This window comes from Schistocerca piceifrons, chromosome 5 (assembly GCF_021461385.2).
Source record: "Schistocerca piceifrons isolate TAMUIC-IGC-003096 chromosome 5, iqSchPice1.1, whole genome shotgun sequence".
In the NCBI taxonomy this organism is placed as follows: Eukaryota; Metazoa; Arthropoda; class Insecta; order Orthoptera; family Acrididae; genus Schistocerca; species Schistocerca piceifrons.
This window is the reverse complement of record NC_060142.1, coordinates 35,939,421-35,964,270: the sequence shown is the minus strand read 5'-3', so window position 1 is coordinate 35,964,270 and position 24,850 is coordinate 35,939,421. Positions and strand designations below refer to the sequence as shown.

Here is a 24,850-nt window from a genome sequence, read left to right as displayed (position 1 = left end):
AAAATGTTTGAAGTCATGCTGGTACGTTCTGTTGCTGCGTGTTTCCATTCCATGAGTAATGTGATTTGAAGAGAAGTAATAAAATGAGCTCTAAAATGGAAAGTAAGCATTTCCGGACACATGTCCACATAACATATTTTCTTTGTGTGTGAGGAATGTTTCCTGAAAGTTTGGCCGTACCTTTTTGTAACACCCTGTATACTTTTATAACACCCTGTATACATTCATCTGTTACATTTTCTATATTGGAGTCATTCTCCTAGAAATTCCTAATAATAATCAGACTGATGCTTTGCCATGTTAGGCCTACTAAATAGGCAACAGTCTTCAGATTTACAGATTTTAAGAAAATTTCCATTTCCTCACATGAATTTAGTATTGAAGTAAGCAGTTCATGGAGTTCATGGTGATAATAAGCCTTCATGCTTTGTTCGGTGCCCTAATCCAGAAGCTGAATTAATGAGGTTGTGCTTTAGTACATAAACAAAGTTTTTGTTTTCTCCATCTTCTGACTACAGCATTTCAGCTGGTGGATGAGCATTGTTAAAGTATTAGTAAAGCTTTCGGTTTAAGTGAATGCAGGTGCTTTCTCACTGATGGAGCAAAATATTGTTGAAATAACTTCATGTTATCCAGATTCTTTCTTTCAATGCATGTAAGTGAACTATGATGGATATGTTTACATGGATTCAGTCGTTTTGGGCTCTTCTGCCCATTGCAGTGTGGTTTCAGATTGTTGCTACCCAATTTATTTATGATGAGATGATAGCAATTCTGTTTCTATTCGTTTTGAAATCCATCTTTTCCTGAATGTCTGACACCGACGATCACTGATTGGAAACAGTCAGTAATAAAGTGTCGTTTCTTCATATAGTTACACCCTTGTTCATTTAAGTTTTCATTTCCCAATTATTTTGTGCATAATTTCAGGAAATTTTAAAGCAGATTCACCATTTCAAAAAACTTTGCTCCTCCTGTGATGCTTGTTCAGTTACATCACATGCTAAGATTTCCACATTGAAAACCATATGTTGCATCCAATTTGTTGCCACATATATCAAAGTGAAATTTTTCAGGTTGTGCTCTAGTAATTGACCCAGAAAGTGGCACGTCTTCACTTTGCTGTTTTAAAAAACCGCCTTTAAAAGGCATTCATTAAGTTCATTGTCTCATTCTCGTTTCAGTCGTCTCCTGGTTGTTCCGTTGGGTACAAAGCTTTCATTTTTAAACTTGCTTTTTTATCACCATTCTTCAGTCAGTATTTGATTCACAGAATGTGCTTTTCGTTTCTGTGATTTAACAAGTGCACAGAAATTGAGAGTCTGAATAACATATGATGTACACACATTTGTGCTCATTTTGATTTTTGTCAACTATTATTATACAGTCAGTTTTTGACTGCTTGTCAGTGTTAACTGTGAGACATGTAGTAAGTTTTGTCCAGTGCCAATTCTGGTGTAATGATAATAGTAAGATAAATCGGGGTTGAGTTTTGTTACCTCTCCCTTTTGGTTACTGTATCCAAGGCTTGAAGGTTACCGGGGCAAATGCTATAACGGAATACAACGTGCAGAGTAAAATAAGATTTTTACACCCTATTGTATCTAAATCCCCAGTATGCTGGACTTTTCACTGTGTCCATTAATGTGTGGTACCACAGATGAGGTGAAGCGTATCCGTAAGTGAAGGATCAGGTTGGGGATAGGTGCTAGTGATGGAGGAACCCATAAAAATTAGGTACCTATTGACGTGGAAAGTGGGAAGACAGTATCTGGATGTACACGAAAGAAAAATGGTTGATGTTTCAATGAATTGAGGTGCTGGATTTGCATATTTATGATCATTTAATAAATATTAACACTTGGACATATTCATCTGTTGCACAATGGATACCAATAGGACATATAATGGGAGTTGGCAAGGGAGTATGTAAGGACGTGTTCTGTTAAAAATATCACGTTTACTCAACGCAATTGAACAAACTAAACAACTAATAAATGGCGGATGGTTGCTGTTCTTCATAAATTTCATGGTTGAGTTACAAAATTACATATCCAACTGCATCTTGGAGACTCCAGCAGGAAAGATCAGAGGAATTTTTCAGTGGTAGCATTCACTCACATATACACACGTCATAGAGATTAAGAACAAATATGAGAACAAAGAAAAACTTCACCAGTATGCACCTGTTTAGCAAATGGTTGTTCCCTTGGGTGGAGTGTGTGAAGCAACTGAAGAATAATTCATTGATAAACTGTTAATAATTGCACCATAGACGAAATTCTGGAACTAATTTGGAAGTTTTACCCTGAGAATCAGTAACTGTGACATGTAAAGATTCTCACAATCCGTGAAGACGTGGTCATCACAAACAAAAATTGTGCACAAAATGAGTCGTAAAATTCAGAATAACAAAACAAACTGGACAGGATAAGTTACTGTGAGACACGATCTGCAAGCTTAAGGCTCTCGGATCCATTAAATCTGTACTTAACACATGCTGAGACAACAGAGACATGTGGAGAATAGATCACAAACTGAAATTGAAATTAGCAAAGTTTCAGAAATATGTTCAGTTACACTATACTCGGGAGATCACCAATGAACTAAATCAGACTGAACTGAGAAGAAACATCATGCGTCCACATTTGAACAGAGGTAAAGCAGAACAATAGCTGTCATGCATGGCTAAGTGCAACTGCTTATAGTATTCTGAAGTAGCGAGAAAAATTCTGTATACCACTTGATGAGCAATAAGCGATGAGAGCAAGATGTTAATTTTTACTGGAGCTGAAATCTACAAAAATAAGATGTTAAATTTACTATGAATAGGCACACTCACACTTCGTAGCTGTTGCCTGTTTTGCACCTCCCATAGCACTGCTGAACACTTTTGGAATCAATGTGTTCTGTTCCTCCAGAAGTGCCTAGAGCTCCCATTGTGTGGTGCCAACTTCTACAAGAGCTTCACTCAAGATGAACAGAAACTTCCTTGTCACCTGGTACATGCTTTATAGGGTTAGCTATTCTGCAACAGTAGCAAACAACTGTTACTCCAACATATCTACATATTGAAATTTATCTTGTACACTATTTCATGCATTTCATTCATCAGGTGAGAGGAGGAAAGGATGTATACGCTGACATAATTGCACATAAATGTATTGAATATGCATGTGGGGCTCTGATAAGTACCAAAAATCTTAGAGCACAGTTAGCGCCCTGAACTGAGGTGCCAGAGATGGGGACATTAAGTTAAATGTTAAGCAAAATCATGAAGAGGCTCATGTAGAGACCCGACCCTTCAGTGGTACAAGCTTAACGTGTTACTTACTATCGTAAATGTGTTGTTCACAGTTAGAAACAGATAAAATATGGATGTTGTTATTAATTATAGAAACTGCCTGAGAGACAGCATAAACTTTGCGTTTGAATTACCAAGGGAAAAAAAAACCCACAAATATGAATTATAAAACAAACAATGGTTTAATTCATTATGTGCAAAAATAACACTGACTATGGTGACTGGAGTTGAACAAGACTGGGAACTACTTGCAAATCCGTGGAGACTTGCTGAGGACATGAACAGCGAGCTGTCAGAGAGTAAACAGGTGGCCAACAAGAAGGGAAAGATATAATGGAGGTGGTACGGCGGTATAATGAGTCCATTGAGTAAACAGAGATTGAAAACCTAAGACTTAGCAAATCCAGCACCAAAGAACGATGTATGCTGAGATCAGTACAGTAACGCAGTGAAATAGACTGACTGGCTGGGAGGCTGCACTGCTGGCATTATAGAGCAGCCTCGAGTGCTGGTAGGCCAGCAGGATGGATGTGTCTCCATAGTCAGTGCTGCAGCAACATTCTCAGATTATACGAGTGCCATCAAGTGGCTACCACAAATTATATGCCTTCCAGTAGCCTTTCAAACTTGCTGGACTGATATACCAGAAAAACAAATCGGAACTAGAATAGCAAGCACAGAAAATATGGGAAATAATCTATCTCACTTGCCAAAAAGGTTACCTAGAGAATAAAAACGTTGTTAAAAAAATTCAAGTTGCTTTATTTGAAATTATCTCACATTGAGTTAATATGGTGTTGAAGGGAAGAGCCTTACATGTGGGTCATCGATTTTGATAAAAGTTTCCCGAGGATGGTATGTATTGAAAATAGAGAGACACGTGTCTTGGCTTACACATTACTCATATTTATATATACTTGATTTTGTACGTCATAAAAGACAAAAGAAAAGTATTCAGATTATCACAATAATATCAGATAAAACAAAAATCGAATGGAATAAAAGTAACTACCAATAATTGAATATGAACCACTGGTTTAGTACTCTGATGCCTTGACCATTGTCATTGCTCTGCTAGATGCATTGAAAGACAGGTACTGAAGGTACAGCATTAAAACACAAAAATGTTAATAACTCGAACGTTATTAACTTAGGACCCCCATGTAATGTTAATAAAAATATTTTTGTAGGTGATCTTTTGATGTATAGAATTCAAAATATAATTTTTTGTCATTATCTTTGACTTTGAGTTTTTAAAAAACTAGCAAAAAGCTGGATCATGTGTGTCTTTATTTTCAATATAGAATATCCTTAGAAGGCTTGATCAAAATTGGCGACCAACATGTCGGATCCTCCCCTTGTTAGACATTAATTTACAGATTTTCTGAAAGCATATTTTGGACCTTTTTGTTCTGGAGACAAATTCTTAACGCAATGTCATCTCTCTCATTTCATTCTTGTGTTAAGACTGTAGTGAAAAGGGTTTGAAAGTCTTGCGTACACTGGCATTTATTGTGAATGGGCTGACAATTTTCAAGAAATAATTTTGCAGGATCAAAACAGAAATAAAGGTATGAAATAGGAGTAACGTATCTTTTATGTATTTAAACATGGCATATATTCACTCACTCAAGTTTTTGAATGTCAAAACAAATATATACAGTATAGTTCCTCTTGTAAAACCAGTGCTTTTTCTGCACATGTATGCTGACATCTTTACTGTTTTTTTTCCAGGCATTTTTGCAAAATCAAAACCGTGCCAGCAACTTGGGTGACCCATCCATATTGCCGGATTTATGCACATCACACAAGCGACAAATGCTTGTTATGTTGAAGAATCATCATCAGCTTCGAGACATAAAGCGAAGATGTACGCGTGCAAAAGAGGAACTTAGCACAAATCTTTACCACAGGCTGCGATGGGTTATGTATGTTGAAAATCATATATATGAGGTGGATAGCAAATTTATGATCTATCATGAAAGCCTGAAGAGGTTGAGGCGCCAGTTGGAAATAGTACGGCAGATTCACCTGGCCCCACAAATGTATGTTAAGGCTGTAGGGGAAGTTGTACGCCGTCGAACATTCTCACAGGCATTCCTCGTGGTATGTAATATTGCTACTAATACTGCTTTTTTGATGCACTGAAACCTACCTAATAATATGACTTAATAGCAAAAGAACTTAACAAAAAAAAAAAAATTATTGCATGTGAACGTAATATGTATCTGACACACACTGTATGGGCTGAGACATTATGCAAAAAAAAAGTGTGTTACGTGTTTTTTTAATGCACTCTGCTCCTGAGCACAGTGACATTTCAAATAAACATTATTTGAAATGTCCATTCAAGTTTCTGATAAATACCACCACCACCTCCTCCTCCTCCTCCTCCTCCTCCTCCTCCTCCTCTCTTTGGTTCTTTTTGTTCTTCTTCACATTCCTCAATAATTTGTTTCAACTGCATGTGGATGCAATAATAAGACCTTGAAAGTGTCTTACGAAATTTTCCCAGAATGTCAAGTATGTAAAATGTTTTGAGAAGTTGTTTACTTTCCACAATTTGTTAAGTGTGTGTTTATTTGGTCCTCATGCTATGACAGTAACAGTCAAAATAGTGAAGCAATTATGGAAGTGAGTGCTTCAAACACTAGTCAGCGACCAGTGGTCAGGAAGAATGGAATGAGAGTACACTGGAAATTGTATTCTGTACCCCAATTAAAATTACTTTGTGATTGACAGACTGCAGTGTGGCGGGCGATGCTGTCAGCCACACTTCACAAGGTGCTGCATGTAACCTACAAAACCGACAACACAGTGAGCACAGATTTGATGGCAGCTGGCTCCTGCCACTCAACTCACTGAAACATCAGTTACTAAGTGACTTTAATGGGAGTTCTGTAACAGTCCGTTATTGCTGGCCCGTACTTTGTTGTTGGCAGGTTCACATCATATTTCTAATATTGCTGTTCGCATTGTCTCTCCAATACTGCTGTGCATTATATGGAACTTTGCTTGAAATTACCACTACGCTTTTTGAACTCATATTCACCTGTGCTTTTTTTAACCTCATGAGTGAGGGTGTTTTTTAATGTGACTGCCAGAACAACATTTTAACCCTCTTTCACAGATGCTGTCTTGTTATTTCTGATTTGTCTGTGTTATCAAGGCAACAAGTTCTTTAAAATATGATGCAGACTTATGAAAAATTATCATTTGAAAAGTGAAAAAGGAATGAAAACTGACAAGGTGGTCACTTTAATTAAAATTGTGTTGTGGTGGCTATCACCTATGCTGACTACCAAAATATTCATGTTACAAATTCAAACAATGGAAAATCCAGGAAGGAATGTAACAATACCATGTTACAGATTCAGTGTTCTGTCATACGTCATGCATTGTTAGAACAACTGGCAGTGTACTGCTTTGCACTGCTGGTTGGTGGGTAATTTCTTCCTTTTGTGGAAGAGTTAAAAATGTAATGCAGTTCTCCTGTAAAGTAAAGCATTCAAGTAATCTTACGTTAGACGCAGCCTTGCACAGGGCTCTCTGACAGTCCTCTTGCTCAGTTACTGTTCTTGTGATTCCATGTATGCTCTCTCACTTATACAGTACTTCATCTGGTAACTTACTGCTGTGAATACTATCATGGGATTGCTTTACTTTCATGAAAGACTAATTTCATACCTGTCTTTACAGAACACATGTAATACTCCGCTGGTTTCTGTCACAGGGATCTGCTGCTATTACATATGTATTTGCTTCTACAGCAACTTGAAATAGAAGGAAAATCATCCTAATGAAAGCTTGCTGCTTGTGAACAAGGTTATTCCATGTAAAATAATCTGGTGATGTATCTGTGCAGGGATCAGTCAGCTGACTGTAGTCATTGTTCACATTGTTTTGAGAAGTTGCTGAAGTTACTTATTTCCCATCATCTGATGAAAAATGAAGATACCATGGGATACTGACGTACAGTTGTGGAACTGCTCCTGGAGTATAGGCTTCCTTAAGTTTCATTACCTTGAAAGTGACTTCCTTGAAAAATTGTTGCTCTTGTGGAAAGAGACTGCCTTCTGTCATGTTTTCTTGTTCTGTGAAACATCTGTAACTTTCCCTAAACATGTTCACAAGTTATATAAAGCACCATTGCATTCCGCATGGAATACGGAATGCAATGGTACATCCCGATTGATGTTACTACATATCATAATGACACAGACCTATAAATTATAGAAAATGTTGTCAAATATAACACATTTACCTCACAGTGGTCAAGTGACATTCAAAACGCTGTTTCTGGCCAGTACTGATGATTGCTGTGCATGGGAGGGACACCCCTGATTCTGATGAAACTGTGTGAAATGCAACATATCGAAAGAGTGTGTAATTTTAAAGAAACCTTGCCATTCCCAGATGTGCTTTTGGTCACGAGCTTCACCTTTCGCAAGTAGTGTACTGGCAACATACACATGTGTCACTTATACCTGTAACATGCCCCTACTGGTGTATTAGTTGTATGTGGCATGCCTCTGATGTTGGATTTAGGTTACCTGCAGGCTCTACCCCTTTATCTCACTACCTGGAATCTACTTTCCAGTAGCTAAGGCTGGTGTTCCTAATTTTTTTCACCTCTCTCACCTGGCATTTAATTCTTGCTACATCAAGTCGTCGTTCCTCCCGTTCCCTCCTTTTGTCCACACATTTGTTCATGCCTTTTACATTTTGTTTTTTATTTTCTCATTTTGTGTTGTCTCTCACTGTTTTTCTCTCATTGAGTATAAGTGCATAGATATTTGGATATAATTTAGAATTTTGTATTCTGATAGTGTATTTTTTTATTGCTTGTACTTCAATCTGTCAGTTTGATAACTCATCATGCTTGAAGTATCACTTTGTTTCATAGTGTGCACTCCTTGCACACACAAACAAAAAAATTCAGTCAATCTCTCGACATCCTTGCACAACCGTCATACATGCTTTACAGTTTTCTGTTTGACCCTCATCGCAACTGTTTATATGAGCAATTACTTACATTTATTTAGTTGGTTCCATTGTTAATTTGCATCATTATGCACAATTGTGGATGCAAAAGACCTTGATTGTGACAGTAATGGCACTAAACAACTAGAATAACAACAAAAATAATAGCACAATCTTCTGGTTCTTGGAGAAATGTAGAGTTCTTATCACATCAGTTTTCATGACACTTCTAAATTTGACAAAGTCAGTGTTAAACATGGGTGTTGTATTAGATTGATGACAACTTGTTAATAGCTTAATACTATCTGACAATTGTGACCCTCCGTAATATTTTCCTTTTTTCCAGTATTGCTCCAGAATCAAAAGATTTGTATCATGTTTTACTGAATCCCATGACTGATAAATTGTGTCTTGTATGTAATTGCCGCACAACATACGAGGGTAATCCTAAAAGTAAGGTCTCCTATTTTTTTATATGTACAGAACTCTGTTTGTGTGGCAGGTGGTCACACTGTTATGAAGAGTGCTTCATGCACTATGTGTAAACACGCACACTCCACGCTGAGTTGCTCAGTCTTTCCTTGGCGGCCGTTGAGAGTGGAGCTCCTGTTGGATGTTACCGCCAAGTGCGAATTGTGTGCAGTTACTTGGTTTTTGAACGCAAATGGTGCTGCGCCGATTGAAATCCATTGCCAGTTGACGAAAGTTTATGATGAGTCGTGCATGGATGTCAAAAATGTTCGTAAGTGGTTTAGAGAGTTTGCAGCTGGTCGGACCGAAATTCATGACGAACTGCATGGCGGTGAGCTGGTATGACATGGGCACACAAAAACTGCCACAGCTTCTACAAAAATGCATCGACAGAAATGGTGACTATGTCAAAAAATAACTAAATGTTCAAGCTGTAAACTGATGTAAACCATTGTAGAAATAAACAGGTCTATGTACTTATAAAAAAATAGGAGACCTTACTTTTGGGATTACTCTTGTACAATAGCACAAACTGCTGAAAATGCAGCTGAAAAATCAAGCTATTTGTTACAGTTTGTATCTAGTCTTTGTGTTACCAAGTAATTGCTTTTAATCTTTTGGAACAGCAGTTTCAGATGCTTTATTTTCATTATTTATGTGTGAAGTTTACAGGGTGGAAGAAGGTGAATCTATCACATTTATAGTTCGTAATATAAGCAGTATATTATTAAGAATAATTTTTTAAATATTAAACTTCTATGTTCATTAGTGGGCAAGTGATCTGGCATGTCAATTGCTGACTGTATACAATGATGAAGTAGCAAGAAGACAGGAATTCCAGAGACAATTTGAGGGCCATTTTTTAAACACACTTTTCCCTGGAATGGAGGACATGCCCCCCTCATTCGCAACCCAAGCACCATCTGTTTTTGATTCTGGTCTTCCAAAGGTAATTGTGCTGTGCAATTGATAAAATAAATGTTGATGTTTCTAGAAAATGGCTGTTTCTTATTACACTGCTTATTTTCAGCTAACGGTGGATGATGTTGATCGCTTAAAGAATGAGTTACCAGAACTGAATATCTCTCTCTCACTTCCTGATCTTGGTGCAATTACACAGTTTTTCCTGTCTAAATCAGTCTCTGGTACAATGAAAACTGAAGAAAAGGAAGACACTGCCCTTGAAGACAGACTAGTAAGCATAAATATTAAAATCTGGAAAAAAGTACTAGCTTTTTAAAGTTTTATTATGGACACACTCGTACCAGGAGGCTGTCTGTTCATTTGTGTTGATTATGTTGTTTTGCTAAGAAATAATGTTAATCATGTGAGTACAGTTAAAAGTCAAACTTGGTTTTATTGCCTGCTGCGGCAGTAGCTCAGGCTGTCCCTGATTGGACTTCGTTTCCAAGGGTTTAGTATACTGCTAGATACAGGAATGTAGAATAGGATCCAGAGAACATTTATGATAAAGTTCAGGAAGACAAATAAATATATTTTGCGGGAGTTGACAACTTCCTGCATCTTTAGCAAGACTGTGAAATTTATAGCACTATGAAGTGAACAGAACAGTGAAGTCTACAGTTGCAAGGAAAATTGTTTGTGCAGTGGAATAATGACGTTTTATTCATCAAGGACATGCCCATAAAAGGTTACAACTGACTGCGGAAGAGACATTACAGTATGATCCAAACACTTAGGCCTTCCATATACAGGCATCTCTTGGAGGTCAGTATTCAGGTACATGACAGAAATGCTCATTTAAGATTAAAAGTTTCATATGGACATATGCCCAATTCTGAATGAATTTCAAGATAGAATATATTTAACCCAAGATCGCCATACTGAACACCATTAACTTTTTGTTTATGTGGTAGGATGAAGTCCGAGGTGAGTGAACAAAAGAGTAAATGAGAGAAGAACTGATCAGTCACGTGGATGCTGCTGCCCTCGTTATGGTGTCTCTCGGATAAGTGACACTGTGTGTTCTCCCAAGTGTGCACAAAAGAATTGAAATTGACAGTGGAATTCATGTTTTGATGTTAACCAACAGTTTACAAGTGTAAACCTGACGACAATATCCATATTATGTATTAATAGGGGTGTGTGTGTGTGTGTGTGTGTGTGTGTGTGTGTGTGTGTGTGTGTGTGTGTGTCAACTAAACTTGGTACACACATCGCTTACTGTCTGGCAACAGTTGCTGTCGAGGTAAGAACCACCTATCTATCATTGCTCAGGAGATATCACATCATAAACAATGAGCTGTTTGAAAAAATGCTGCAGTATGCATAAAGTTTTAGTACAGTTACTCTTTACTATGAAGACTTTCCTACAGTTGAGTCAGCTTAAGGAAATTCCTGACACCTGAATGTACTTTTGACAGCTGTCACTTGCAAAGTGCAAATGGCTGTAGGTATAAACAATTGGCATCTTTAGAGCTATGAAGATATATTGCCATAGACACATTTACAAAATCATGTTGTAGACATGCGAAGCAGCTGCGTCCAGCAAACAGAAATTGTCTGGGATATTATGCTACAAATACAGTTCATTTTTTGTCTTTGCTTCTGATAGAAAACAGAACAGATACCCCGGCAATGACGTGTTAAGACAGCTAGTGTTGAATGCTACAGAAAATTAATGACAATATACATTAAATGTGTTCTGTCTCGGATACCATTCGAAATAAGGCATAAGTCTATATGAAGTTTTTTGCTTCAGATGATTGTTCCTGTTAGCCCCGAATGTTGACCATTCCTCCTGGGACACCCTGTGTGTTCACCCTTCTCACTCTACCACCCTGCTCCACCACCAGGTCATCTCACATTTAATGTGTGAAAGGCATCTGAAAGTAACTTTTATTATTTGCTTCAAACTTAGTCACAAAGTGGAGTTACTTAAGAAATTGCTTTCACATACAACGAATTGGAATTGTGTAACTTTTGGATACGTCACTCTTAATTGATAATGAGTAAGTCATCACAATTTATTATAATAAATCTTAGTAATCTGTTAAAAGAAAATCTAAATTTGATACTAATTCTGACTTTGATTTTATAAGGCAGGGTGTTGGTGTCTCGTTGCAATGCTAGCAATATAAATGTTGTATGATCCTCATTTATTGTTTTGCATAGGTGAAAGTTGTAACTGATGCTGGTCTTGCAAGTAATTTGGATCCAACTCTACTCCAGACGGGAGATGCTGATACTGTTGTGAGGGTGCATTCTTCTAGTCCTATATCTCTTCAGGAACCTGCTGCTGTTAAGGAACCTGACAGGTATGTTTAGTTAATTTACAAAAAAATATGTAGTTCCAGTAACATTGTAAATAGTTTGTTGTGGGAGCAGAAGCTATTGAAATTACACTTTATTTACTCACCATCTAATACTTAACCCCCACCCCCCACCCCCCGCCACACACACACACAGATTAAATATAAGTTGGAACTAATCACACTCTTTATCAAATCATGATGTTGAGTTTCTTGCACAGTTGAGGCTAGCCATTGTACATGATCACTTAAGCATTAGTCAAATTAATGTGATCGTATGTAACAATAAAGAAAGGTGTGGGTTGTTTGCGTATTGTAGTTTTCTACAGTCTTGCAAGAAATTGTAATTTCTGAAGGTGTAGCTAAATTTTGATAATGTGGTTTGTATAACTTGTTTTAAATAATGGTATGCAGAGTACATTAATATATTTGGGATTTTATAATGCCGATTTCACTCAAAAAATTTATCAGAGTAGAATGGTCTGTGTTTAGTACTCTTTGTGGTAAATGTGGAGCATATGTTAATCTGTGCAGATTGTTTTAATGGAAACTTTCCCCATTCAGTGCATTTTCCCATCTGACAAGACACTTCGGCCGCTGTATAACAGTGTGTAGGATCCTTGAAGCTGTGTCAAAATGTTTGCTGGAGCCACAGAAGTAGATTTATATATAAAAATAAATAAAGACGGTGGTCACTGATTTGCCTAATTGCTAGTTAGTGTTCAGCTCTCACAGGTACTGAATTGAGAGGAACAAATTTATCCTTGATTCCAGAAATACTGAAGTCCTGTATTGTGTATTACATTGTGTTGATTGTATACAGGCTTGATAAATCTGGGCTATCTTACTGCTGCTGCTTGTGTTGTGAATTTTGTGCAAGTTGTAATCCACATGGTAGTAAACCATTGTGTGTTAGACAGCAAGCTAGAGAAGTATTACTTTTTGTATGTTTCTTATAATAGTACATATGTTACTGAGACTTGTAAAAATGCTGTAGGTTTTAACTGCTTTCTGTTGATAATGTTTGCAATATAAACATATCTGTGTAGACTGAAAGTAGTATGACATATCTATGTTCATCCTAATGTTGTAGCATCTGTTGGTCGTACAAAAATGTGTCTGGACCAGACACAAAGAGTCAGTTACAAAGTGAGCTGTTTACTTTTGTTTCTAGAAAGAACAATCCTACCATTCTTACCCCAGAGGTAATCCCAGCTTTTTATTAAGTGTGTGCCAACTTCCTACTACATAGTTGATTACCCAACCCCTGTTCTTTGATGTTAATTGTAAGTAACTTCAAATAGCTTTGTTCATGAATGATATGAAAAGGACAGATTGCTACTGACCATGAAGATGACACGTTGAGATGCAGACAGGCACAACGAAAAGACTGTTACACGTTGATGTATCAGCAAAAGCCTTTTTCACAAAGGAAAAGGAAAATTATACGCATTCACTCAGGCAAGCACGCCTCACGCACACATGACAGTGGTCATGTGTGCATGATCGAGTGTGTGTGTTTTTTTAATAAGAAGGCTTTGGCTGAAAACTCAATTTGTAACAGTCCTTCGTTGTGCCTGTCTCCAACTCAATATGTCATCTTTACGGTGAGTAGCAATCTATGCTTTTCATATTATTATTATTATTATTATTATTATTATTATTATTATTATTATTCATATTTCAACATGGACTTTTCCATTGTTTGTTCATGAGTGGGCACTGATGACTGAAAGTTCCATGTCAGAGTCACCATTATAGTCATTACTGCCACCATCTGTGCCATAATTCTGATGTTGATAAAAGTCTTGTTACACAAACGTCTAATGATTCCACAGGGTTACACTGTAGCATTGTTTTCTTGAGTATGTGAATTTGGGAAAATGCAGCATTTAATTTTACTCTACTCAATGGTTGTACTTTTTTTGTGGTTGTCAGTGGTATGTGTCTGCAGAGTATCAGCTGGTAATGTAGTGTATATTATTGGTAATTTGTGATTTTGAGCTAAGTGTTTCAGTAACAATTTCATATTAATTGTGGTTTGATTCTTTTTAGGGATACGCTTATATGTAACTGGGCATTTTAGGAAAGGAGATGAACATTTGGGTTGGCACGTTCTTTAATTATATTTTATTTTGTGGAAGAAATTATTGATTTCTACGATTTCAAAAAACATTTTTAGGGGTTTTGAGTCCGAGACGGACACTGAAGAGTTTGAAAAAGTCGGCCAGAGCCCTGTGGATTTGGGATTTGACACACGGCAGACGCGGCCCGTTACCGGAGCTGCCGTTCATTGTGAGCCGAGCGCAGAACAGGGACACGAAGGGGAAAGTGGTTCGGCAGCTGCTCTCGAACGAGTTGCCACGCTGGAGGTTGGTGTCCGATGTGAGAGTGCTGGCAGCGCTCACACCCTTCCCACACCCTCGCCTTCACCAGCACCTTCCCCCTGTTCGCCCTCATCTGCCCAGCACCAGAGTCAGCTCCAGCAACAAGAGTTCACCACAACAGACTTTTATATTGACGAGTCGATGCCGTCCAGCTACACGGAGAGTAACAGTGCGAGGTGCCACTCCCAGGGCGCTTCGGACCTACGACGGCAGCTGGAAGACGTGAACACTCTGGTTGCCCTCCTCCAGGTACAGAACACTTGCCCTCCCAGCCCCCTCCCAAATTCGCTTATGCCAAAATCGTTTGACATGTAGTGCTGTTCTGTGTTTTCTTTTTTTTCTGTCACATATAGATTAGTTTTATGATTAGTTTATTAGAAATATGAATTTTGGTCGTTAAGTGCTTGTAGTCAACCCACATTGATGTTTCCTTTCGTCATCAGACTGTGTGTCTCATATGCCTTGGCTGAGTAGCTGCTGCTACTGCTTTGTTGTGTGTGTGTGTGTGTGTGTGTGTGTGTGTGTGTGTGTGTGTGTGAGAGAGAGAGATAGAGAGAGAGAGAGAGAGAGAGAGAGGGGTTTGTTTTTAAGTGTTCCAGATACAAGTGAAGACCACTTTTAAGCAATTATTTTTCAAGCCATTATTTTCTTAAGTGTAAAAAAGGAACAACTGCAAATGTCTTTAATAATATGCATGCAGAAGGAATCATTCAGTAAAATCTTTCTGCAGTGATTACACAATAGGTTCTTAGAGGCTGAAATACGTAACTTCAGGAGGGCTGAAGTTGCGTTTAATCAGAGAATTATATAGAAATGTGTCCATATTATTTATGCGGGCAAGTATGGTAGAGCTTCGGCACAAAATTTTTTTTTTTTTAAAAAAAACTGGAATGTATCCGTGGAATGGAGACAGAAATCTTTAGTAGGCACTCATGTTCTCTCTGTATTGCCATTGTCCTTTTGAGAAGTGCATTTAGGGGACTTTTTAAGGCACTGGATTTCTGTCGTACAGTTTGTGATATGAATTATTAGATTCTTGATCCTAGATTCAGGATGAACAACACAGAATGTTCCCAAAAGTATAGTTTTCATTTTTTTTAAACAGCCAGCTTTGTTCTCAGTGCAAGTTTGATGTGTGTTGATTCTGGAGGCCTGGACTCCAAGCGTTGACAGTGGACTAAAAATTATTCATGTTTCTGTTACAAATGTTTTCATGGCTGCCCTAATGGGTTTTTCAAAAAGTATATTAGTTTTTAAAATATATTTGTCGACCTCTGTTTACATTGATTAATGTTAAATGAAAAAGCAACTCAAACAATTTATCCTACAAATGTTCAGTGACACATCAATTTTTCACTCAGCGCACATACAGTCTAGAGGAAAATTCACCTATACCTTGATTACCATGATTGAAGTAATTTATTCAGCAATAGTTTCTGTAGGTAAATAGGTCAGCTGCTGTCCAGAGACAGATATACTCAAGATGCTTAGGGACTCCCTAAATCGCTGGCTAAACGTGAAGGATACAGGAAACAAGCCCTATCACCTCATGCATTGGGCCCATTCAAGTAGATGAAGACAGTCTCATTTGAACAACCTTGTACATAGTAGCAGTGAGGTGGTGTGCTATCTCAGTGATGAAGGAATTACCTATTCCACAGTGTGTTGAGGAAAGAGCCATTAGTTGGTAGTCGGTAAGCATTTGGACATATTTGTTTCAGTGGAGAACAGTCCATGCTCTTGGAATGTGGCATATAACATTCACCAAAATGGTGCCTCATTCATAATGGTAAAACACTGGATATTTCTAACCTCCATATACATACATCATGACATTTATCCTTACATTAAAATGAAACTTTCATTTATCACACAAGATAAAGTCTAGTCAAGAATGAAAATTTCATTTGAAAAGTTGAAACGCTAATGGTTACACAAGGTGGTCAGAAACAGTCAGAAAACCTTGTAATGGAGTTGCAGGATAGGTTGTGTTGAGAAATGATTTTTAAGAAAAAAATTCAATGTGTTGCATCATTTCTGAGTCAGTTGGTGCTGGAGTTAGCCAATCAGGCCATTGCATGTGGATTCAAGTGGCCTGCTAGACACACCCTTTTCAGGATAAAGTCTAAGGTACCTGCAGCGCTCTCCTTCCAACCTCCATTAACCAGTCATTATTTATTTTCTGAAGAATTAACGCATTTGTCTAAAGAATATGAGAATCATTTTCTTTTTTAAGGGTTTTCATGTGCAGAAAAAGTGTTGGGTCAACTGAAGGAGAATATAGTTTACAATGTGGAATTCCTAACGACATACTAAAGATTCCAATCTGTATTTTTACCTGTACAAAGCTATTACTTCCAAACTGGTGATGCCGCCCGTGGGTTTTATCATCACGCAAGAAGTTTCGCTCAAACATAATATGGAACACATTGAATGTTAATTGTAGATTCACTCTTTGAAAACTGCAAAACAGGAAATTCTGTTAATCAGTCACCATATCTGCTACCAGCACTTTCAAACAGTAGATAAAGCAGCAGAATACACCCAACAGAACTGGTACAGTGAAACCTCTATATAACGTTTTTCAAGGGACCACAAATTCTGAACACTGTATAGAGGAAAAACACTAGGAAGAGGAAGGCTTCCAAATAATAATTATAGGGCATTACTGAAGATCGGGATACCACTAATCAGCTTTGACAAATGGTGCCATAGATGACATTTTAAATTTTCATAACACTGTAATATGATACTTGTTGCAAATGATCAATGTATCAAATGATTAGTTTTTTGTAATTAAAACATGGGGCCTGGTAGGTGGATGGCTGAAAGTAAATGGATCAGTTTGTACTGTAAAAAGTTATAACAGATTCTTAAGATATGACATCATTGTCCAAAGCTGACAGGTGGTATCCCGTTCTTCAGTTGACCCAATTATAGAATATGAGCCAGTCCTCAATATTTTGTACTCCTATGGTTGCCACATTGTCATCCACAGCCACAAAGTCCTCAAAAGTGCAGGATCACTGCCTATTAATTCCTGAAAGTCTTGCAAATCAAGTCGATGGTTTCAAACTCATACGTTTCGAATTTCCACAATTGTCAAACCCTTCCATTATCGACGATCTGTTTCTCATAATAGTGTTGTGTGTTGAGGGGGCCAGTTCAAATTGCTTCGCTAGCTTCACACGACTCACCAGGAGATGCCTCCAATTTTTTAGTAACAGAAACCTTCTCTTCCAGAGAAATGTTCTTCCGCTTTTCACTCATGTCCACTGATGAAACCTTAAATAAAGTTATATTGAAGACACACTCTTACTAGACACACTAACTGTCTGCTGCTCAGCTCACACAATACACTATGAATACAAAGCATTGACTGAAATGGCGCCAAAAACATCACAAGCATATTGTGTGTCACATGTCACGTGACTGGGTTCTGCTGCTGACATATGAAACATGCTGAGCGCGGGCTTTCCGAGCCAGTGCAAACTGTGATCCACAGAACAGAAAACGATGCGTCTACATCCAGTCACTTAAACGTTATAAAGAGGTAAATAATTGACCAGGGTTACAAAAATATGAGCCTTACATGGAGGAAATTGTAATATAGAGGAAACACAGTAAAGAGGAAAATTTAACATTGTTTAAATGGGCTTTTAGTCGGGACCGAAGAAAACAGACGTAATATAGAGGAAAAAATTACATGGAGGAATGTTATAAAGAGGTTTCACTGTATATGTATTCTATAATATTAATGTTGATTCACTGCCGTCATGTGTGAAAGGTACCCATACAGTTAAAACCCTGTTGTTCTTTTTAAAATGCCTTGAATTACCAAACCTGAAAAATATTATGAACTTCTATATGACCATGCTTATGTAATATGGCTTGCACGTCTTCCTTTGCAAAGTGTAGGAAAGTATAGTATGAATATTGAGACATGTTCATGTCATAATTATATCTGAACTGGAGTATCCAACCAAAGGTGGAAACCAAACCAAGTCAGATCTCTCAGTAGAAAACAAGTCATTTAGTGTGTCAGCATATTTTTCAGCAGCAATATCCAGTGACATGTGAAACTAATAATTAAGAATGAAATCTAGAAACAACAGTGAGTTCATCAAAGTTACCATAGTTATTGGATTTGTTGAAGGTCAACTTATTATTTTTGTACTGCTGTAAACCCTGTTTTGACATTGTGTTGCTAAGTGTAGCCATTATATCCCACCCTAATTGATTTAAGTGTGTCTTCCTAAAAATGTGAATGTTTACAGGTGCTTGAAAATGAAAAGTTTTGAGTTGTACCTGCATGGTAGTCCCTCACTACAGTGTTGTGCAGAGAATCTTGTTGATAATGTTGAAATTGTTGTTACTGCAATCAGCATGTTCCCTTGGACTGTTTTCTGTTGCAGAGAGCTGTGTTGTTACATTTATTAAAGACCATGTTCTTGCAGTAATGAAAGATTTCTATGTACATTAAATGTGTTCTTCAATGCATAAATTTTATTTGGTATCCTGTACTGTATTGCCCTAAATAACAAATGTCACACCCTAATTGATAAGATTAAACTAATTTCTGTGTAATGGTGTGAAGTAGGATCATTATCAACTGGAGTTTGATGTTCGAGTATTGAGTGTCAAAGCTGGAGTGTGCTTAACCTCTCAGCTTTTTAATGCATATCTTAGTCTAAATATTCATCTAGAAAATTTCTGTATTTAGCAAAATTTTAGGCTTTATTAATTTTGGCTGTGGGTGAAATTTGGTGATCAGTAAGATTTTTACTTAGTTGGAGTCCATTAATATTTTGGAATTTAATTATAAATGTATAGTAGGTTGCTGGTCATGCTCCAAATGGTTTAAGAACCTGTATTTCAGTAAAGAAATTACTCTAGTACTGAAGATGACAATGTAAATTTCCAAAACTTGTCTGCTCTATAGAAAACAATTTGCAGTCAGTTAATTCACATCAATAATTTATTTCACACTGTGTTGTGGTGCTGTAACACTGTGTTGCTATGTATGGAGCACTATATCGTTCGGTCTTGTGAAAAGAAAGTAAGTGCTATATTTGGGGACAGAGACTAAATAAAGTAATAAATTGAAGCTACATCAGATGACGAGGAGTTCAAAAGCGCTTAGAGGCTGTTAAGCTCTACTGTTGTTTATAGAAAGATTACATTGCCACAAGACAGTGGTGAAATGCAGAAAGACCTGCAGAGGATTGTTGATTGCTGCAGGAAGTGGTAGTTGGTTCTGAGTGTAAATAAATTTAACATGTAGTACATAAATAGGCGGAAAGATCCATTACTGTTCGGTTACATCATTGACCATGTTTGTGGATTTTCCTGTCAGTTCTTGGGGGAACAAATTCTTTAACCCATAAGTGATATTAGCAGTTGGACCACAGCTTTTCAACCTGCTTTGTGAATCTCCTGTGCAGCTCATATTATGTGGATTCAGAAAAGAAAAACCAACCCATCAGTTGCCATGCTGGAAAAGTCAAATTCCCTCAGATGCCAGGTCTTCCATTCATAATAGCTAAATGGGCACCCTTTGGTTCAGCTGTGGATCAGGTCACACTCAAAAGCAATAAAATACTGTATTGGTTATTTAGTCTTCTGAACCCTTATCTTAGCTGGCTCAGAAGTGATACATTGCACAGACTACTAGTATTTGGAGACAGATCAAATTATTTCTCATAAGAATAATGGAAAATTTATGTGGTTTTCAAGAGCAACCACTAGTTGGTTGGTGTTTATACACCTCTTATATACAACTGGTCAAGTAGGAAATAATTTCCTGACATTCTGTAAAATGTTTTGTTGTGTAGAAACCAGTTTTTGGCTTCTTAGGGCGTGGTCAGGTGACTACTGAATGTCACAACCACAGATAAAATGACTTGCGGTGTATGCAGATATTACAGATACAGATAGAAAAACGTAAAATTCTGAGATGGAGAGTGCTCATAAATTAAAGTACTGCTTTTCTATGTTATTCAGAACTCTTAAATGTAATGAAAAATAAAATTTATTTTGCTACAGTAATCTAACATTAGCCTAACTGAAACAGGATTGAAATTCTGTTTGGTAATTTAAACTAAGCTGACATTCTGGGATTTTACTAGGCTAGAAGTTGTTGCATGTCGATTGAATCTGTATTTCATACTCTACATATTCTATTACGTTCTGATATGTGATTGCCACAGCTCTAAAAACTGATAAAATAATTAATATTTGCCAGAACATCAGGAATGTGTTTCTTGTCCAACACTATTGTCAAGTTCTGTCAAATCAATTGAAAATTCAGTAAAAGTTTGCAGTAACTCATAAGAACCCTAATCTATAAAGTAAAAGAAAACAAATGTCATCTCACACAGGTTAATTGGTCACTTCTGTGCTAAGGTTTGAGTATGAAAACTATTACTAATGAACCAATGAAGCTGAGCAAATAAATAGATCTCTGCTCTTCTGAAGGAATACGGAATCTAAGATCAAAGTGTCCTACAAGGGTTGCAAAACTGAATAATAAACAAAGCAAATTCGTACTGCACATCTAACTTCTGAAAGACTAACAGTTGTAAACACGATGACATAATTAAAGATCAGTTAAGACCAAGAAGAGAATTAAAATTGCCGGACACTGCAATTAACTACAATCTCTATAGCAAAAGAAAAGAAACAATTCAAGAGAACTTGCATATTTGGATCCTCCTCTGCACTAAAATATTGCTACAGATGAATTGAAATTATTATGTGGAATTCATTGAAAACTCTCCTAATTTAGGCAAAATTCAAAATAATTTTCAGTGAAAATGTATGTCTATTTTATCTTACAAGCAGTGGGAAGTGTGTATGAATACGTGCTGCTCTGACTTAGTCTTAGCTATCCATAGTTTAGCTCCACCTCCTATCACTACCCCATGTTTGTTGCACAATTTAAGAACTTTGATAGATTGCTTAGGGTTATTGGGAAGGGCCTGTCATCTTGCTCAGTGGAAGTCTAGAGTCATCATCTTGTGGCATCTTCATTTGATAAAGCACCAACAGGAATTTGATTTTTTTCCATTTTTGTTAGTGGTTTGCAGCAGCATTCAGCTGTGCACCGTGCCTTGCATATCACCTGCTTCAGAATTACACACAGACTGAGCAAGTAGTTGGTACTGGGGCAGGGTAACTGGTCACACCATTGACCCCTGTCAGCACCTCTCGAATTGCAATGTTTCACAAAGTTTAGTTTGTGTTTCTCCATTCTCTCCATTCTTGGAAAATTTTATAGCCTATCCATACATTTTCTGTATCTTTTTCTCTGGCTTTCACTCAAAACAAATGTTTCATACTGGGCAACCAGATACTCTGGTTCACCCCCAAATATCTGATTCATCTTCTGATTTGGGTGAATCTGTCGTGTTCCACCAATTTGATACCAAGAGAATGAGACAAGAGACAAAACTTTTATTCATTTGTTGTCTGGCTAGAGCTTTGGATGCTAGGCTTTCCTCACGGGGTTTTGTAGAGTACTCTACTTATGTAGTATGTGCAGCTATATCTGCTTTGTGATCGCATGGTGTCATTGTTTGTTCTTGTCATGACTTTTCTTTTAAATGCTTGTGAGTTTCTACAGAAGGTGGCCTAAATTCCTTTGTACGCCCTCATTCCTCATCCGTCATTGTTGTCATTATGATCAGAGAATCCTTCCAGTAAGCTGAGTAGAATGTTTCCAAATGATTTGCCTCTTCTGTTTCTTTTTTGGTAGACTTCCTTCATCACAGCATCCCATGCCCCCCTTTTCCTGTTGAGGTCTTCTGTTATTTGGTCCAGGCACCTCTTTCTTGGATGGACAACTGATCTTCATTGCACATGCCTTTCTAATGCCGATGGGAAATTTGGTTAGGCTGCATCCGTTTCATGTGACTGAACCACTTCACTTGCACTGTACTCAGTGTTTCCTCCTTGATTACTTCCTCTTGCAGATCTCGTCTTAAGTGCTTGTTTTTGATCTCTTCTTTCATTTTCTTTTGTTTAGTGGGTCTAAGGAATTTCATTTGAAACCACATACTTACTCTTTCTTCCTGGTCTGCCCTTTTCTATTGCATTCCTATCTTTCTCCTTTTCTCTCTGTTTCCATTTTTTCCTGTTCTACCTTTATAGCTCTCTCCTCTTCCACCTTCGTCTTCTCTTTTCTCTCTTATATCTTCTTCTCTATTCACTCCTTTTGCTGGTCCTCTTTTCTAGCTTTATTTTCTTTCTCTCTTCCTTCTCTCATTCCTGTCCATTTTCCCAACTCTTTTTCTCTGTACTTGCCTGGCTTTCCACCATTTTGCCTGAAACTTGATTTAAATAAAACTACATTATCGCTGTGCTAATTATTCTATCAGCTCTCCTTTACACAGTATGAGCTTTGAACAGGTACCAGCAGTCTGAAATACTTAACAGAAACAGCCCACCAAAACGGAACTCTGCACATTAGCTCGAATACTTATCAAAACTGTTTTCCACTGAGCCATTGGAATTACCTTGCAGGGTTGTCTCAGAACTGCAGCTAATGAACATTGCTTCCAGATGGCAGAGATGCAGTTCTACAGTGGTTCAAATCCTAGAAGACTTCACCAAGAAACGTTCCTTCACCTCGTCCTCTATGATAAAGCTGTGGCATTGTTTGAAGACCTTTTTGCATCCGCAGACAGAATCCATGCTCTCCTGCTGTATGTGAGAGAAAACATGGAATGCATAGTGCTACTGATAGCCAGAAAATGTTTATCAGCAGTCCTAAATCAGTTCTCAGCTCTGATACAATTCCAAGATGATGATGATAAGGAATACTAGCATCACTTTGACCCCTGAGACCCTACTCCAACACCAATTATAAATGCTGTGCTAGTAGCACAGATTTAGAGATCTGCTATCAGTCAGTACATCACTTCCAACTGTCTCCTTGCAACTGCATAAATCTCATCAAAAGCAAAACAGAGTGAATGTTCAGACTTAACACAGATAGTGTCACACAAAAATAAAGTTTCCAAAAAGCTAACTGCAGGTTATTAGTGTTAATTGTACCTTGCTGTGGCTTTCTCTTCTGTCAAACACTACTTACAGTTAGCTACGAACTCCATGCCCTATTACAAGCCCTCTACTTATCAGTGATGTCCGGAATTATTATGTCACTACGTGCACCTATGAACACTGTAGTAATTGATAAGAATATACAACTAATCTTCTCTTAAGCAGAATGTCTTCGTGCAGTACTAATTCACCTGGCCAATAAAAATAATAACAATGAAAATCACACCAACCATAATATCTTTAAAATTGAGTGTTTAGTGAACATGACCTTTTCTTTCATTTTGTGGTGAGTCATAATATGAAATGAGCCTAGGGTACACGTACATTGTGCATTACAAATTATTCCTTCGAAATGTTAAAATAGCTGGCATATTGTGGAACACAAAGTACAGCGTGGATATATATAAGATGGGCATGGACATGCAGTAGTGTGCAACTATATTGTAAAGTATTCAAATAATACTCTTTACCAACCTAAAACTTACATTTGCCATTAAAAAAAAAATCATCTAATATAAAAAGGAAATGCGGAAAGGATATTTGTGCGAGAACAAAATGATTCCTTTTCTAGATTAAGTTATTGCAGAAGCAGTGATAAATGTGCCAATTTCTCATGTGGGAACACTCAACAAACACGATACAAAAACAAAACTTCCACGATGTTCAAAACCAAACAGTATTTGAAACAACAAAAAATTTTTATGGTTCTCTTTATCACTTATTTTAAGGGAAGAGAAATTACATCAGTCTATAACTTCGTAAAAAATTGATCTCCACAACCTGAAACAAAAATTCGTTATTGTATATCCCATTTTCATCAAAATTTAACACATAGATAATTATACACAGAAAAATTAATCCTGAATTTACCCATTAATCCTTGACGTAAGCAAAAACCTGTTAGAGTAATTTACATATAATTGCCTGTGACTCTGAGGGCAAGTACATTTTATAACAAAGTTAAATGTTTTTATAAACACTGTTTACGTATCAGGATTTTATTTTACCACGATGACTAGACAACAAAATTGTTAATGAAATGTGAAACCTAAAACAGAATGACATGTCAAATACATAAAAAATTGCGAAAGACTGCAGCAACCATAATGAATTATTCAGCAGAATCCAAACTCGGATGCTGTGTAGAACGTTGGATTAGTAATAAGGGATTAAGATTGGGGAGAAATTGTACACGTCGCCTCAGCAGAAACATTTCTTATATTAAATGTGGAAGGAAATACCATTCGTGTTTGTCAAAAACAACATTGTTGTTGTTAGCATTTGGTGCTTAAATTACAGAACACACATTAACAGAGCATGAGAGAGTTTGATGGGGGCTGACTCATTGGTATCTGTGAAATGAGCAAGAC

The 24,850-nt window shown here is 37.3% G+C and overlaps 1 protein-coding gene across 4 annotated transcripts in view; it reads left to right on the top strand.

Annotated features, from left to right (window-relative positions):
- LOC124797852 (RB1-inducible coiled-coil protein 1) overlaps window positions 1-24,850 on the top strand; it is a 338,295-nt gene that overhangs the window by 226,342 nt on the left and 87,103 nt on the right. For 3 of the 4 annotated variants that reach the window (XM_047260916.1, XM_047260917.1, XM_047260915.1), the window contains exons 8-12: window positions 5,039-5,410; window positions 9,528-9,707; window positions 9,789-9,953; window positions 11,894-12,036; window positions 14,213-14,666. In XM_047260916.1, the coding sequence (XP_047116872.1) occupies window positions 5,039-5,410; window positions 9,528-9,707; window positions 9,789-9,953; window positions 11,894-12,036; window positions 14,213-14,666 (1,314 nt within the window). The remainder of the gene's footprint in view (window positions 1-5,038; window positions 5,411-9,527; window positions 9,708-9,788; window positions 9,954-11,893; window positions 12,037-14,212; window positions 14,667-24,850) is intronic. The other variant, XM_047260918.1, reaches the window with a different exon arrangement.